This window comes from Physeter macrocephalus, unplaced genomic scaffold, assembly GCF_002837175.3.
Source record: "Physeter macrocephalus isolate SW-GA unplaced genomic scaffold, ASM283717v5 random_199, whole genome shotgun sequence".
In the NCBI taxonomy this organism is placed as follows: domain Eukaryota; kingdom Metazoa; phylum Chordata; class Mammalia; order Artiodactyla; family Physeteridae; genus Physeter; species Physeter macrocephalus.
The window spans coordinates 77,147-91,726 of NW_021145478.1; the positions used below are offsets into that span (position 1 = coordinate 77,147).

Genomic DNA, 14,580 nt, shown 5'->3' on the forward strand with positions numbered 1-14,580 from the left:
CCTGCATCGGCAGGCGGACTCCCAACCACCGCGCCACCAGGGAAGCCCGCCAGGTCACATTTTAATGCCAAATCTTAGTGACCAATGTAACCAGATGCAGGCTCTATCTTCTCCTCGGAATATCTCAGAGATCAGAGACCTGGAGGCACCGCCCCTTTCTGCCCCAAGGTAAATTCATGCAACCCATGGGGACCCCTCTTCTCTACCTGAAGCCCCACCTGAGGCTCCCTCGCACCCCGGCCACCCACCACAGGCCCCGGGCTCACGCTGCCAGGCTCTCCTTTATTCTGGGGTGCTCAGGGATGGGGTCCAAGAATAAAGGCGTCCCCAAGGCCAGCAGGGGAGAGAAGCACTGGCCTCCTACTGGTAAGGAATGATCCAGTGCTGGGAGGAGTAAGGTGCCTTCTGAGGGTGCCGAGGGTGTGCCCAAGTCCCCCCTTGCTCCACCAGTGGGAGCCGCACCGGTCGAGCAGTTGGGTGACGCCGGTTTGAATTCCTCCTGAAGCGCTGGTGTTCTTTCTGCAGGGGCAAGGGGGGTGGGGTGGGCGGGGCTGGCGTCTCCAAGATGCTGTATCAATGCTCTCTCCTCGACCCCACTTATACCAACACCAGGAGGGGTAGCACTGAACAAGGCCCCACAAGACAGATAGGCAGGTGGAGGCCCGGGGCCCTCCAGGGTGAGCAGACCACCTGACTCCAATCCGATTGAGCCCAGGGTGCACATGGGAGGATTTGGCGGGACTTCTGCAGGGAAAAGAGCTTTGAAGGGGAGGAAGCAAAAACGACCAGCAGGGCTGTGGGAGGCAGGAAATCCACCCTCTCTGGTCAAGCCCCGGAGCCCCTAGGCCAGAGGAGGCCCCAGGAGCTGCCCGGACCACATCAGAGGGTGGCAGGTGTGCCCGCCTCTCACCTGGCATCAATCTCCTTCTTCCTGTGTCTTCTTGAACGTGGCCAGAGCTTCCGCCAACACGCCGTCAGGATCTAGAATTTTGACCTAGAGGGAAGCAGCAGGGGTTGGTTTGAGGAGCACGGAGGGCCCAGGCTGCCAGCCTTTGCGGCACTGCCTGCTTTGGGGGGTACTGCCAGCCTCCCTGGGGTCTCCCTGACTGAAAACAAAACCTTGTCTGTTTCCTGGCTGGGCTCGGCCAGGCTGGGTGTGGCTGCGGGTGCTGTTTTGTCTCTCCCTGGGCTGCGTGCGGCCCCGGGATCCGGGAGAGCTTCCCACCTCAGGAATGGAGAACTGGGTGGGCTTGGGGGCCTCATCACGGCCCCAGTCAATCATCGTGCCACACTTGGCTATGTTGTCGACCCAGAGGCCTTCAAACAGCTGACCATGGTCCAGGTGGAAGAAGCGCCCCAACCCGTTCTTCATGCCTCTCTGCCAGTTGCCTTCGTAGCGGTTCCCGTTTTCTGGGGGAAAGAACAGGGAGTCGGGGGTCTTGGCCCACAGAACCAGGCCAGACTACATATACCCGGGCCGGACCCTTGCCACTGCCAGGCTAGACATCATGCCCACCAGAAAGCCACGGAGCCCTGGGTGTGAGCGACTTCCGGTTTCAGACCTGGTTCACATCTCACCTCCACTACCTCCCCGAACTTAGATGAGCACCATAGTTTCCTAGCTGTAAAAAATATAGCTAATAATACTGACAGGCAATGTTTCTCCAGCACTTACTCTGTGCCTGGTTCCATGCTGTTTCTGACCTCACTTCTCACAAAAACAGTTCTGTGAAGGATGAAGGATTCCATTTTATACATGGAACTTGAAAAGTTCCAGGAATTTCACTGATTTGCACAAGGTCACAGAACTAGGAAGTAGCAGAGGCAGGGTTTCAAGCCAAATCCTGTTCATATCAGGAGCCCCGGCTCTTAATCGGGAATCAATTCCACTTTCCATTGGATCGCGGTGGTGGTGGTGATGTAAAAATAATAATAATAAAGCCAACGTGTCTCAGATCAGACACTTACCAGCCGTGTGACCTTGACCAAGTCACTGAACCATTTTGTCTCATTTCCTCATTTGTAAAACGTGGACAAGAGTAGCTCCTCACTCAGAAAATTATTCTGAAGATTAAATGAGTCCATACGCAGACAGGACTTAGAAGACTATTGGATAAACTCTAGGTCAGAGGTCAGCAAACTTTTTCTGCAAAGGGGCAGATAGTGTTTTCGGCATCGCGGGCCATAGGGTCTCTGCTGCGCATGGTCAACTCTGCCACTGCAGCACAAAAGCAGCCCGTGGACAATACATAACTGAACGAGCACATCTGTGTGCCAATAAAACTTTATTTACAAAACACGTGTTGGGCTGGATTTGGCCAATGGTTTGCTGAGCCCATACAAGGATGTACTGATACTGAGCACTTACTATTCCGTGTCACGCTAAGCATTTTACAAATATAAACCTCATTTAACCTTCACAATAACTCTAGTTAAGCTTTATTTTTTCCTTACTTTATAGTTGAGAAAACTGAAGCAGAGAGAGTGTAAAGAAATTAATTGCCCAAGGTCCCACAACTAGTAAGAGCTTGAGCTAGAATTTGAACCCAGGCTGGCCGGCTCCAGAGTCCAAGCCTTAGAAAGGGTGCCCTTAGAGCTCCTTCACTGTGCGGGCCACAGAAGGTGCTCACTGAAAGCAGGCTATTACTACTAGGAGATGCACACTGAAATCAGGCACGGAGGCGGATGCACGGGGGATTGAGAAGGACAGAGTGGCTGCCCTTAACCCTCCCCAGCTGCCCAATGCCTTGGTTTAGTCAAATCTCTTTGGAGGGACTTCCCTGGTGGCGCAGTGGTTAAGAATCCGCCTGCCAGTGCAGGGGACACGGGTTCAAGCCCTGGTCGGGGAAGATCCCACATGCCACGGAGCAACTAAGCCCGTGTGCCACAACTACTGAAGCCCGCGTGCCTAGAGCCCGTGCTCTGCAACAAGAGAAGCCACCGCAATGAGAAGCCCATGCACTGCAACAAAGAGTAGCCCCTGCTCGCCGCAACCAGAGAAAGCCTGCTCGCAGCAATGAAAACCCAACTCAGCCAAAAAAAAAAAAAAATCTCATAGGAAGTTGGAATCTTGAGTTTTCAGGAGACTGGGCTCTGGTTTGTGTCCTCACCAAGAGTATCTATTTACTACATGGCAGGCACTGGGGAAACAGCGGAGAACAAAACATAGTTCCAGTCCTTCTGCAGGCTCACAGTCTGGAGGGGCAATGATACTAGCTTTATCGACAGCCTACTACGTGCCAGGCCCCGTTCTAAGCACTTTACACAGACTCCCTCATCTAATCCTCCCCATAACCCTATGAAGTGGGTACTGCCATTATTCCCATTTTACAGGAGAGGAAACTGAGGCACAGAGATGCAAAGTAGTTCGCCCAAGATTATACACCTAGTTCTAAGAAGGAAAGGAAGCAAGTGCTGAGAATAATGAGAAGAATGTGCTTTAGGTGGAATGTACAAATGCAAAGATCCAGGGGAATCTTCTTTTTTTTTTTTTAATATTTATTTATTTGGCTGCACCAGGTCTTAGTTGCGGCACGTGGGATCTTCGTTGCTGCCTGTGGGATCTTCCTTGCGGCATGCAGGATCTTTTAGTTGCAGCATGAGGGAATTTTTTTTTTTTTTTTTTTTTTTAGCCGTGGCATGCGAACTCTTACTTGCAGCATGTGGAATCTAGTTCCCTGACCAGGGATCAAACCCAGGCTCCCTGCATTGGGAGCGTGGCGTCTTAGCTACTGGACCACCAGGGAAGTCGCTGGGGGAATCGTCTTTCTATTCCAGGAAGAGGGAACAGCAGTGCAAGGGCCCTGAGGCAGAAAGTGGGAGGAATTGAAAGAAAGTTAGTATGGCCAAAAAGAAGGGAGTCCAGGGGAAGAGGGGAGGTGAAACTGGAGTGGTGAGCAGGGCCAGATCACGCTGGGCCCCACAGACCACAGTCAGGCCTCTGAACTCAGTCTGAGGGCAATAGGGAGCTATGGAAAGGTTGAAAGCAAGGCAGTGACAAGGTCCAATTTATGAAAAGCTCGCTCTGGTTGCTTTGTAGAGAATGGATTAAGTCCTGATACAAATGCAAGCTTCTCAGAACTCTTTCCTCTGCCTGGGAATGTTCTTCCCCAACGCAATACATATCCCGCTTCCTCTCCTCCTTCCATTCTCCATTCAAACAACACCTCTTCAGGGAGGCGGTCTCTGACCTAAGCCAATCTAAACAGCCCTGACCCCAACTCCTTTGTCATCCTCCAACACGTCTTCCTGTTTTCAAGGGGAATTCCTTAGCACTTCTGACCTCAGAACAGACTGTGTAACCTTGAGCAAATGACTTAACCTCTCTGTGCCTTTGTTCATTTATAAAGTGCGGATGATGAGAGCACCTATCTTATAGGATTGCATTGTGGATTAAATGAGCTCAGGGCTGTATAAGTGTAGGCTATGATTATTACGACCATAAGACAATGTCTTAATTGTTTATATTTATTGTTAGGCTCCCCTTTTAGAGTATAAACTTCCTGAGGGCAAGGACCGGGTCGTGTCATTCACCTTGGGACAGGGCTATGCAGGGGCTTGGCCGGATGGGGCGTGGCCATGCGGGGCCCCGAGGAGTGTGACTTGAGGGCGTGGCCGGGTGGGCGTGATCAACAGGCCATTTGGGGCGGGGCTAAGCACTCACTCAGGCGTAACATGCCCTCCCCTTCCGGCTTGTTGTTGCGCCACTGGCCCTCGTAGATGTCGCCATTGCTGTAGTACATGCGGCCCCATCCGCTGCGCTGGTTGCCACACCAGTCACCCTCGTAATACTCCTTGGGTCCGAAAAACTGGATCCCATAGCCCTGAAAGCACGAAGGTGTCCTTGTTCACGAAGTCCCACACCACTAGGAACTCCCACCATCCTCCCTGGCACCCAAGCCACACACCTGGGCTTCTCCCCTGCTTCCTCCCCCAGCCCTACATCCAAGCTGACGGTCGTGTATCGAAAAATCTCCCAGGCCGTCCATTCTCCTCTATGCTTGTGCTACCGCCTTCCTGCAGCCCACTATCATTTCACCCCTTCTCACTGGTCTTCCTCCTCCACTCTCCCGTTCTCCCCTGACCCCATGCATCTGCCATACAGCTCCTAGGAGGATCTTTACGTCGTCTATCCGATCACATTTGCCCCGTCTCCCCAACTCTGATTTGACCCTATTAAAAGTCGCAGATGCCTGACAATCAGATCAAAGCTACGGACTTTCTCCCCAGAACAATGGACATAAGCACTTATCATGCAGCCGCAGAGAATCACCACAAACTCCCCGCAGATCACACCTAAAGAGGTTGGGTTATGCAGCCCAAGTCTACTCTTCAAAATCCTGATCCCCTACATAACCATCAAGGCCTCACTCCCACCCCTGTGGGCAGACACGCCTTGCTGTTCATTATATCCTTCCTTTTGGTATTTACTCTTCTCCTTTTTTGCTCCCTAACTGCTTGCATCTTATGGTGTCACCAGGAAGCCTGCTGTGAATTCGCAATGAACTGCCTCTGGACTTTCTGTAAAAGCCTCTATCCTAGCACCATATTATATGTAAAATATTTATTTTGGGAGCTTTATCCCCACTGGCCAATAAACATTTTGAGAGTAGAGATCATGAAATGCTGGGCTCTACAACTTGCCAGTGGTGTGACCGCAAGCAAGGCACTTCACCTTCTGCGCCTTTCTGAGCTTGTTTCCTCATCAGTAAAACGGGAATAATAATGATGATGATAATGATGTTGTTGTTGATGTGAGAGTTTACAATATATCATGTTCCAGGGTTACAGTAGCTGTTGTTCGATAGCAATACTGTATTATTATCTGTCTCCATGACCTGTGGTGAGGATTCAGGTGTTTATGGGTTGGGGGCATGCCTCTGGCTGGTTTCTATCCCTCAAGACCTTCCTCTCTTGGCCAAGGGTGTGGCCTCTGCTTGCTTCCTTGCTCCCACTCTTCCAAACCCCCGCTGCCACCTCTTATCCAGTCCCAACAGAAGGGGGGTTCTCAGAAAGGGATGCCAGGGGAAAAGAAAGCCAGGAAATGAGTGGGGAGGTTGGGAGGAGACTTTGGCCCCTCACAGCCTGGCTGGCTTCTTGCAGCCACAGGGTGTCATGGGCTCCTCCCTGGGCCCTCTCCTCTTGCTTCCTGTTTCCTGGGTTTTGTTCTGAGAAGCCTTGATGTTCCCCCACCCCTTCCTTCTGCCACCCACACAGCAACCCTGTTCTCCTCCCCTAGATCCTCCCCACCCTTTTCTCCCAGGCCTCTCTGACTGCTCCCCCCGCCCCCTCACACACACACACACACACACACACACACACACACACACACACAGCCTTCTTTCAGCCTGGCTCACACCCCAGAGCATGATGGGAAACACTCACACATTTCTTATCGCCTTTCCACCAGCCTGAGTAGACTCTCCTGTACTTTCCGGTCTCTTGGTCAGAAAGGCTGAGGGTGCCATAGCCATCTCTCTTCCCAAATTTCCAGTCCCCCTCATAGATGGCTCCATTCTTCCTCCAGACCTGTGTTCCTTTCCCTAGGGACACAAAGATGAGCCAACGTGGTAGACATGGACTTTATGGGGCTGGGGGTGCCGGAGGCAGGTGCTGTGTCTGCCTGGGCCTCAGAGGCCCCTAGACTGGACAATTCTCAAGAACTGGGTCAGGGTCTGTGCCCGGTCTCTAGACCCCCCAGCACCCAGGAAAACCCCCAAAAAGTTCTATTTCTACAGCTCTTTGCCCTGAAGCCAAACTGACATAGCAGACCCCAAGTAGAAATCTGCCCCTTCAGTGTTTCAGCTTCATCTTTTTTTTAATTTTTATTTTTATTTATTTATTTTTGGTTGCATTGGGTCTTCGTCGCTGCCTGTGGGCTTTCTCTAGTTGTGGTGAGCGGGGGCTACTCTTCGTTGTGGTGTGCGGGCTTCTCATTGAGGTGGATTCTCTTGTTGCAGAGCACGAGCTCTAGGTGCACAGGCTTCAGTACTTGTAGCACACAGGCTCAGTAGTTGTGGCTCGCAGGCTCTAGAGTGCAGGCTCAGTAGTTGTGGCGCACGGGCTTAGTTGCTCCGCGGCATGTGGGTTGCTCCGCAGCATGTGGGATCTTCCCGGACCAGGGCTTGAACCCGTGTCCCCTGCATTGGCAGGTGGATTCTTAACCATTGCGCCACCAGGGAAGTCCCAAGCTTCATCTTTTCATAATACTGAATGGATACACCAGATGGTCAGGATTTTTAGAAAATGTTCTGCATATTTCTTCAGTTCTCCTGAACACACATGGAGACCCATCTCCTACTACTCCAACCCCTCTGTGTCCTCCACTCCCATTTTCCTTTCTGCCCTCAAACCAGTGTGGTTTCCATGCTGTTCTTGGAACCCATCTGTTATGCTTTCGCCTCAGGGCTTTTGTACCTGCTTCTCCTTTAGCCTGGAAAACTCTTCCCTCTATATTTGCTCGCTCCCTACCTCCTGCAAGTCTTTGCTGAAATCTCATTTTCTCCATGAGGCCTACCCTGGCCATCCCGTTTAAAATTATTCCACGTAAGCTTCTTTTAATCCCTTACCCTGTTCTGTTTCTTTCCATATCACTTGTCAGCTCGTAACATAATAGATAATTCACTTATTTATCATTTGTTGTCTATTGTCTGTCTCTTCCAGGAGAATGTACACTCCACAAGGGCACAAACTGGTCTGTTCTGTTCACTGCTCTATATCCAGCACGGAAGAACAGTGTCTGGCATGTTGTAGGTGACAAATTTTTGTTGAATGAAGAGATGAATACAATATTTGCAGAGTACCTATGCACGCCAACTCATGTCTTGGTCCTTGGTAGCTCAGGAACAAATCCAGCATTGTCCCTGTGAGCTTTTTGATCTAGTGCAAGTAACTTGACTCTCTGGGTCTCAGGTTCCTCGTCTGTAAAATGGGGATAAGAATATCTCATGGGGTTGTTCTGTTCACTAAATTCATTAATATATGTAGAACACTTAGGACAATGCCTGCAAATAGAAAAGATGATATCAATGATTTTTGCCCTTGAGGTAGGGTCCAGTCACACTGCAGGGGATGAAGGGTTGTTTACATCTGTCCTTCTTCTAGTTTATTTCCTTTGGGGACGCGGCCCTCCCTCTCAGTCCTTGAGGTTTGCATGGGGCTGACTTCTCCTCCTGGCAAGCCTAGCCAATCGGTGTATGCTATCCACCCAGGCCTCTGTGACTGGTTCAGTGAAGGGCATGTGACCAAGTTGCTCCAACGAGACTGTTTGTCTCCCAGATGAAGGCAGAACTTACCAAGGCCTAAGAGGCCCTATATGATTGGCCCTCCTAACCTGCCCCTTTCTCCCCTCCTTCTCTGTGTTCCAGCCCACTGGCTTCCAGTCCGTTCCTTGAACAAGAGGTAATGGTGAAAAACATCCCCCCATCTCTGATTCCACTATCTAGAAGACATGCTCCCCCCTGCCTGGCTAATCATTTTCATCCTGTGGGCTCGGCTCAAACATGTTCTCATGGCTCCTTTCATGGCTTCTCTCTGGTCCCCTTTACATCCTGATGATATGACTTTTAGCTGTGTGGCCTTGAGTAAGTCATTTCCTCTCTCTGAGCCCCAGTTGCCTCATCTGTAAAATGGGACATTACCTACTGTGCAGGTTGTCAGTGAGACTGGAAGGACCCTGAGTGTTGGGATTATTCCAGATGTCCAGTATAGGGCCTGGCACAGACTAGGAGCACAGTGAGTATCAGTGGAGTGCGTGGTCTGGGTAACCACTGGGGCCACCCTATCCTTGCCCTGAATGACGGCTCTCTTGACTGCTTCCAGCCTGCTTATACTACAGTAACCCACTTCAGCTTGGTCGAAAGCTGAGTCAAGAGAGGGGGCATTGGACCTGGGTTCTCTGACAGATCTGCTTTCTGCAGCCCCAGCCCCATCAGCTCTATGCCTCCGGGGTCTGAGGGGAGGCAGGACTCACACAGGAGGGCTCAGAGGGCCACACCAGCCCCCAAGGTCCTACCACAGGTAGGGCAGCCAAGTCCAGAGAATGGGAAATGACTTACCCAAAGTCACACAGCTACTCAGTAACAGAGCCAGGCTCAGAACTTCAGGGTCCTGACTCCTAGTCCAGGGCTCTGTCCACACCACAGGCTGCCCACAAGGATTGAAACATGCAGGCAGACATCTTTAACCGCACGTAGAGCTCCAAGCAGCTGCTTAAAGCCTGGCCCTTAAGTCAGTGCTGAGGGTCAGTGTTGTGTTACACGCTGGGTGAGGTCAACTTTGGGGGCCTTCCTGGACAAGGAGGCTCTAAGTAGCAATCCCTGACATGGTCAGCCCTCCGAGAACACTCCAGAAGCTCCCTTCTGCACAGACCCTTGGCTAAATACTTGATAGATGTCATCTCTTAACAGATAGGTATTATTCCCATTTTACAGATGGGGAGACTGGGGCTCAGAGTAGTGTAGTAGATCTCTCAAGGTCATAATTACTGGAGCTGAGATTCTGACCCAGATTTATGGACTCAAGCACTTAACGCAGGAAGGCAGGAGAGAAGAATGGTTAAGAGCAGAGAATCTGGAATTGCAAGACTGGACTGAGGAGCCATAACACCTTTTTTGAATAAAAACTATTGTTTTTCTTCATATCACAAAGAGCCCTGTACTCCCTGCTAGTTAAACTGAGCCCAGCCCAGTTAAAGTCAGAGCCCAAGCCACTTGGGGTGGGGGGTGGAAGTATAGGGGGTGGAGGGGTAGGGGGTGGGGGATGGCGGGTGTCCTCCCTCTCCCCCTACTGGTTGGAAGGGCTGAGTTTGAAGCCAGAATCCCAGTTGCAAGCTGCTTTCTGGGCACCACCTTTTCCTCCTGCTAGCCAGCTCCACGCTTAGCCCAGGTGTCAGAGGTAGAGAATGAGCTGGTGTCCTGAGAGTCCCGGCTGAGGCTGCGGCTGGTGCCTAAAGACTGCTCGGTCCCCAACTGGTCCCTTTGCTCAGCTGAAGCCAGGGCCGAGTTGGGTTCCAGAACCCCAGCAGGAGGAGGCGCCTGGTTGGTCCCAGTCAGCATTCACTCCTCAGAGATACACGTTATATCCCCAGTGAGCTATGCAAGCTGCTTCCTTGGCCCCGGTTGCCCACCATGGCCCAGACCCCATACTCACCGCCTGAGCCCCCGAAGGTCCCCCACTTACCGTGTTTCATGTTGTCCTTCCACTTGCCCACATAGTGATCGCCATTGACAGCGAACACCTGGTGCCTCGGTCCGTTCTTCTGGGCCTTCTGGTCCCACGCTTTCCACAGGGGCTCCGACTTTGGCCGGCACTTGGAGATAGGCATGTTGGCTGCTTCTGTGGGCCAGAGGGTGCTGCCAAAGGGTTAGGGACATCAGGGGCTCAGTTTGCCGTAAGTAATGCCAGGATCCTGGGGCTTCCCAGGGAGACACTTGTCTGAGGTCAAGTGGGATGAGTCGTGTGTTCTGAGCCCCCAGGGCAGATGAGCAGCACTTGCGGGGTATTCTTTCCTGCTGGACTGACCCTCGGAGGCTCTCTCTTCCCTTGCCTCTCCAGGGGCCCCTTGGGGCGGGGGATCTGATGGCACAATTGCTTGGGATGGGAACCCAGGGAAACCAACAGAGCAGAGGGGTTTGTGATGACATCAGGAAGAAGCTGCCCCAGGGGAGAGGGTGAAAGTCACATATTTAATAACCAGTATGACCAACCAGAGTGTACGCTGGCCTGGAGCCCTCAGTCGTGAACACTGCAACCCACTCTGGGGAGGTGGGGCCTAGCCAGGCCACTCTGTCGGGGCTGGCAGACAGCCGTGATGGCACAGCCCACCGGGGCACCCCCGCTACCGCCGCTGGCTCAACAGCCAACACTTTAGCCCCCTGGGTCCTGCCCCCTATGCCTGGTGGACAGGATGGTAGAAAAGCCTAGGCGCTGGCTTTGCAGGGGTTTGTGAGCTGTCAGGAGAGCCCATCAACTAAAGAGACTGCCTCTTGGGAGACCCCCTGTACCGGTTTGCCCGGGACTGAGGGGTTTCCTAGGACATTGGACTTTCAGTGCTAAAGCTGGGACGGTCCCAGGCACACCAGGATGGCTGATCACCCTCTGCCTCTGCCCTCTGCCTAGGTACTCTTCCTGTCTGCCTGGTTAGGTTGTTTTCATCAGACCAGGGCTCTCCTCCCCACCCTGCCTGGTGGGGTTGCAGAGAGACTTTGGGTCTCTCCCCAGACTGGGGGCCCCCCATCTATGCTCTTCATGTCCCCAGAATCTCCAGTGCAGACATTCGTGTCTATTTGTCTGTCTCCAGGGGACTTGTGCAAGGTGATAAAGATGGTCTCCAAATCTGGGGATCCCTGTTTCCCCTCAGCAGGTACCATCTATCCTGCCCCATAGATGGGAAATACACACACACACTCAAGCAGTGCTAGCAGCCAAGGATGGAGGGATGGGGGAGTGAGGGGATGGGGGTGGGGGACTGGAGTGAACTAGTTAACCATCAGCAGGCAGAAGTCTTTTTTGTTTTTGTTTTTGTTTGCCGCAACGCGTGGCCTGCGGGATCTTAGTTCCCCCACCGGGGATAGAACCCGGGCCCCCTGCAGTGGAAGCGTGAAGTCCTAACCACCGGACTGCCAGGGAGTTCCCAGGCAGAGGTATGGACCAGTGAGAATGACCTCAGGGCTGAGCAGGTTTCAGGAGATCTTGGTGTCCCAGGCATCCACCCGCCCAGGACCAGCATCACACGTGTGCATCCTCAACTGTGGCACGGGGCCTGGTCCTTAGAGGGGCATGTACTTGGTCTCGGCTCTGTCGCTGTTTTGAAATTCGGAATACTTGAGGAGCTACTGCCTCACGTTTTCATTTTGCACTGGGCCCTGCTTATCAAGGAGTTGCCTGTAGGGCCACAGCAGGGGCCTCAGTGATTCTGACTAAGCTGGCCAACTGTACTGGCTAGTACGTATTTTGACAATCATGCCTAGGAATTGGGAAAGTCACTCCAGGCAAGGAAAACAGCCAGGGTGAAAACTGGGCAGACGGAAACAGCCTCAGGTCCTAAATTTAATGTTTTTCTTTTTCTCCCACTTGCATGTACCATGTGTACTATGATTAATCTTTATATTGAAGTTAATTCACTTAAAAAAATCAATACATTTATCCAAGAAAGATTTTGCAAACATTACTTAAGTCTTAGCTAGACACTGGGGCTTACAGTTGAGATTAGCAAATGTTCAGAAAGGTGTTAATGCCATCTTAGCCCCAAACTGACACTTTCTCCTTGGCTTACTCAGAACCGTAAGAGAAACCCAGAATCGAATAACTTTCTTACGATGTCATTGGGTGATACTTAATGCTTCATCAGCGTAACTCATCCTCTGTCCCACACTTTCAGGAACGTAGATTCTACCCTAGAGGAGATTGTGGTCTTAATACATAGAGCTCCTGATAGGAAAAGAAAGCTTTGGGGAATTCCCTGGCGGTCCAGTGGTTAGTTTTCACTGCCAAGGCGCGAGTTAGATCGCGGCCGCAAGCCACGCTGCGTGGCCAGAAAAAAAAAAAAAGGAAAGACGGCTTTGCCACTCGGTGCGCGTACTCTACTCGTGTTGTTTTGATACTGAATAACAATAATTACCACCATGGAAGGTGGAAGGAGCAGGGCCCAGACGGCTGGGGGTCAGTCGCTAGCCCGCGCCTCGTCACACCTACGCCGGCTCACCTGCGCTCTCCCGCGGGGCGGATCCTGCATCTGGAGTCCCGGGCCGAGAGCGGTGGAGTCGCCGCCCGCAGGCTCCAGCCTCGATCGTCCTCCGCAGCGCGCGTTCCGGCGTCCCAAGCCCTGCCAGGGTCCCTATGGCAACGCGGGGCCCCAGCAAAGCCAGCCGGCAGGGCCCGCCCCTTCCTGCGGAGACTGTGAGCTCGGGGCCGCGTGTGGGGAAGGCTGCAGATTCTCCCGCGGCGAGGAAAGACGTCTTCGGGCCTGCGGAGGTCCAGTACTGGCTGGTGCACCGGCCCGGTGGCCAAAGGCTGGTGGGCGAGCCCGGGAGACCTGATAGCCGCGGAGCTTGGGCCACGGTGTGCCCCGGGAGGTTACTGCCCTCCCCACCCCCGCTTCCCTCCCATCCCGGTTTCCCCAGAGCAAACACCACGCCCGATGCTGGCAGGAAAGTGTCAAAGGCTTTTCTGCCTTGTTGCAAAGACAAAGGGGCAAAATTAAAGGGAAAGCCAACATTACACCTGTTCTTTGTTTTGTGATGGTTTATTAGACTCCTCTGAGAATCTGAGGGAAGCTATATTGCCCCTCCACCCCGGAAGATGCATCCGATTTACATAGACACAAGTCGGCCCAAGTCATTCCTCAGCTCATTTCCCTACAGTGGCTCCCCTGACCACTCGGAGTAAAAGCCACGGTGCCTACAGTGTCTTCAAAGCCCTGTGTCATTTGCCCACCTCCCTCCCCTTTCCTCTCTGAGTTTGTCCCCTACTCTGTGCGCCCAGTCCCACTCTGCGCTAGCTAGCCTCACACTTGCTTCCTTGCGGTTCCTGGAAAATGCTAGGCGTGTTCCTGCCTCAGGGCCTTTGCCTCTTCTGTGCCCTCTGCCAGGCCATCTCTTCCTCCAAATAGCAGCCTGGATCATGCCCTGCCCTCCAGGGCTTTATTCAAATCACCTCAGTACGGAGTTTCTGGACCACCCTATTTAAAATTGGAATCTCTATATATACTTTCTGAAATGTTTTCCTCTTTCCCAACCTCATTCCTGTTTCATGTTCTCCGTAGCACTACATGCACACACACACACACACACACTCCTTATTTTCTGTCTGTCTCTTTGAAGGCAAAAACAAAAAAAAAATTTTTTTTTGGCTGTGCCAGGCCGTTTGCAGGGATCTTACCCGACCAAGGATCATTGAACCCATGCCCCCTGCAGTGGAGGCATGGAGCCCTAACCACTGGACCGCCAGGGAATTCCCAGAATATTTGTTGAGGTATAATTTTTGCTCTAGAGTTCCCCTCAGGATTTCCCAACCTCATTCCTGTTTCATGTTCTCTGTAGCACTACATGCACACACACACACACACACTCCTTATTTTTTGTCTGTCTCTTTGAAGGCAAAAACAAAAAAAAATTTTTTTTTTGGCTGTGCCAGGCCGTTTGCAGGGATCTTACCCGACCAAGGATCATTGAACCCATGCCCCCTGCAGTGGAGGCATGGAGCCCTAACCACTGGACCGCCAGGGAATTCCCAGAATATTTGTTGAGGTATAATTTTTGCTCTAGAGTTCCCCTCAGGATCAGGCTGCATTCACTTGGCTTCTTAACTTACTACTCCCACCCCCCGACCCCCCCCACCCCGTCTATTAGCCAGTTTCTACTGGAAGCAGTTCCTTAACAAATCATATAAATATTATATATATATTTTCTCTTTTTTACAAAACTGGAGCCAACTTGTGACCATAGAAGAAACACAACGGACCCAGAGAATGGCACAGCTTTTCCATGATGAAATACATTCAAGAACATCATTTTAACACCTGAATAGTTTCTTCACCAGTCTCTTGGTGATGGGCATCAGATTTATTGCCAATGTTCCCCA

At 52.0% G+C, this 14,580-nt stretch overlaps 1 protein-coding gene across 2 annotated transcripts; it reads right to left on the minus strand.

The window, feature by feature from the left end:
- Positions 1-262: 262 nt before the first annotated feature.
- On the minus strand, positions 263-13,026 carry MORN3 (MORN repeat containing 3). Of its 2 annotated transcripts, XM_007128797.4 has the most exons (7): positions 12,704-13,024; positions 10,180-10,352; positions 6,385-6,542; positions 4,664-4,823; positions 1,226-1,410; positions 911-994; positions 263-519 (listed from the first exon to the last, which is right to left on the minus strand). In XM_007128797.4, exons 2-6 carry the CDS (start codon positions 10,322-10,324, stop codon positions 917-919), a joined length of 726 nt encoding a protein of 241 aa, XP_007128859.1. In that variant the 5' UTR covers positions 10,325-10,352; positions 12,704-13,024; the 3' UTR covers positions 263-519; positions 911-916. The 2 variants fall into 2 exon arrangements, with proteins under 2 accessions (XP_007128859.1, XP_028340404.1); XM_028484603.2 differs by having other exon boundaries at positions 514-994; positions 1,120-1,410; positions 12,704-13,026.
- Positions 13,027-14,580: the final 1,554 nt, after the last annotated feature.

Bases quoted from the DNA above. Each gene is read 5' to 3' on its own strand.
- MORN3 (XM_028484603.2), bottom strand. From the start codon at position 10,324: ATGCCTATCTCCAAGTGCCGGCCAAAGTCGGAGCCCCTGTGGAAAGCG. The intron at 1,411-4,663 runs GTGAGTGCTTAG...TCTTTCCCCCAG, and splicing joins GGAGGGCATGTTACGCCTGA to AAAACGGGAACCGCTACGAA. The intron at 995-1,119 runs GTTTTGTTTTCA...GCTTCCCTCTAG, and splicing joins CCAGCCAGGAAACAGACAAG to GTCAAAATTCTAGATCCTGA.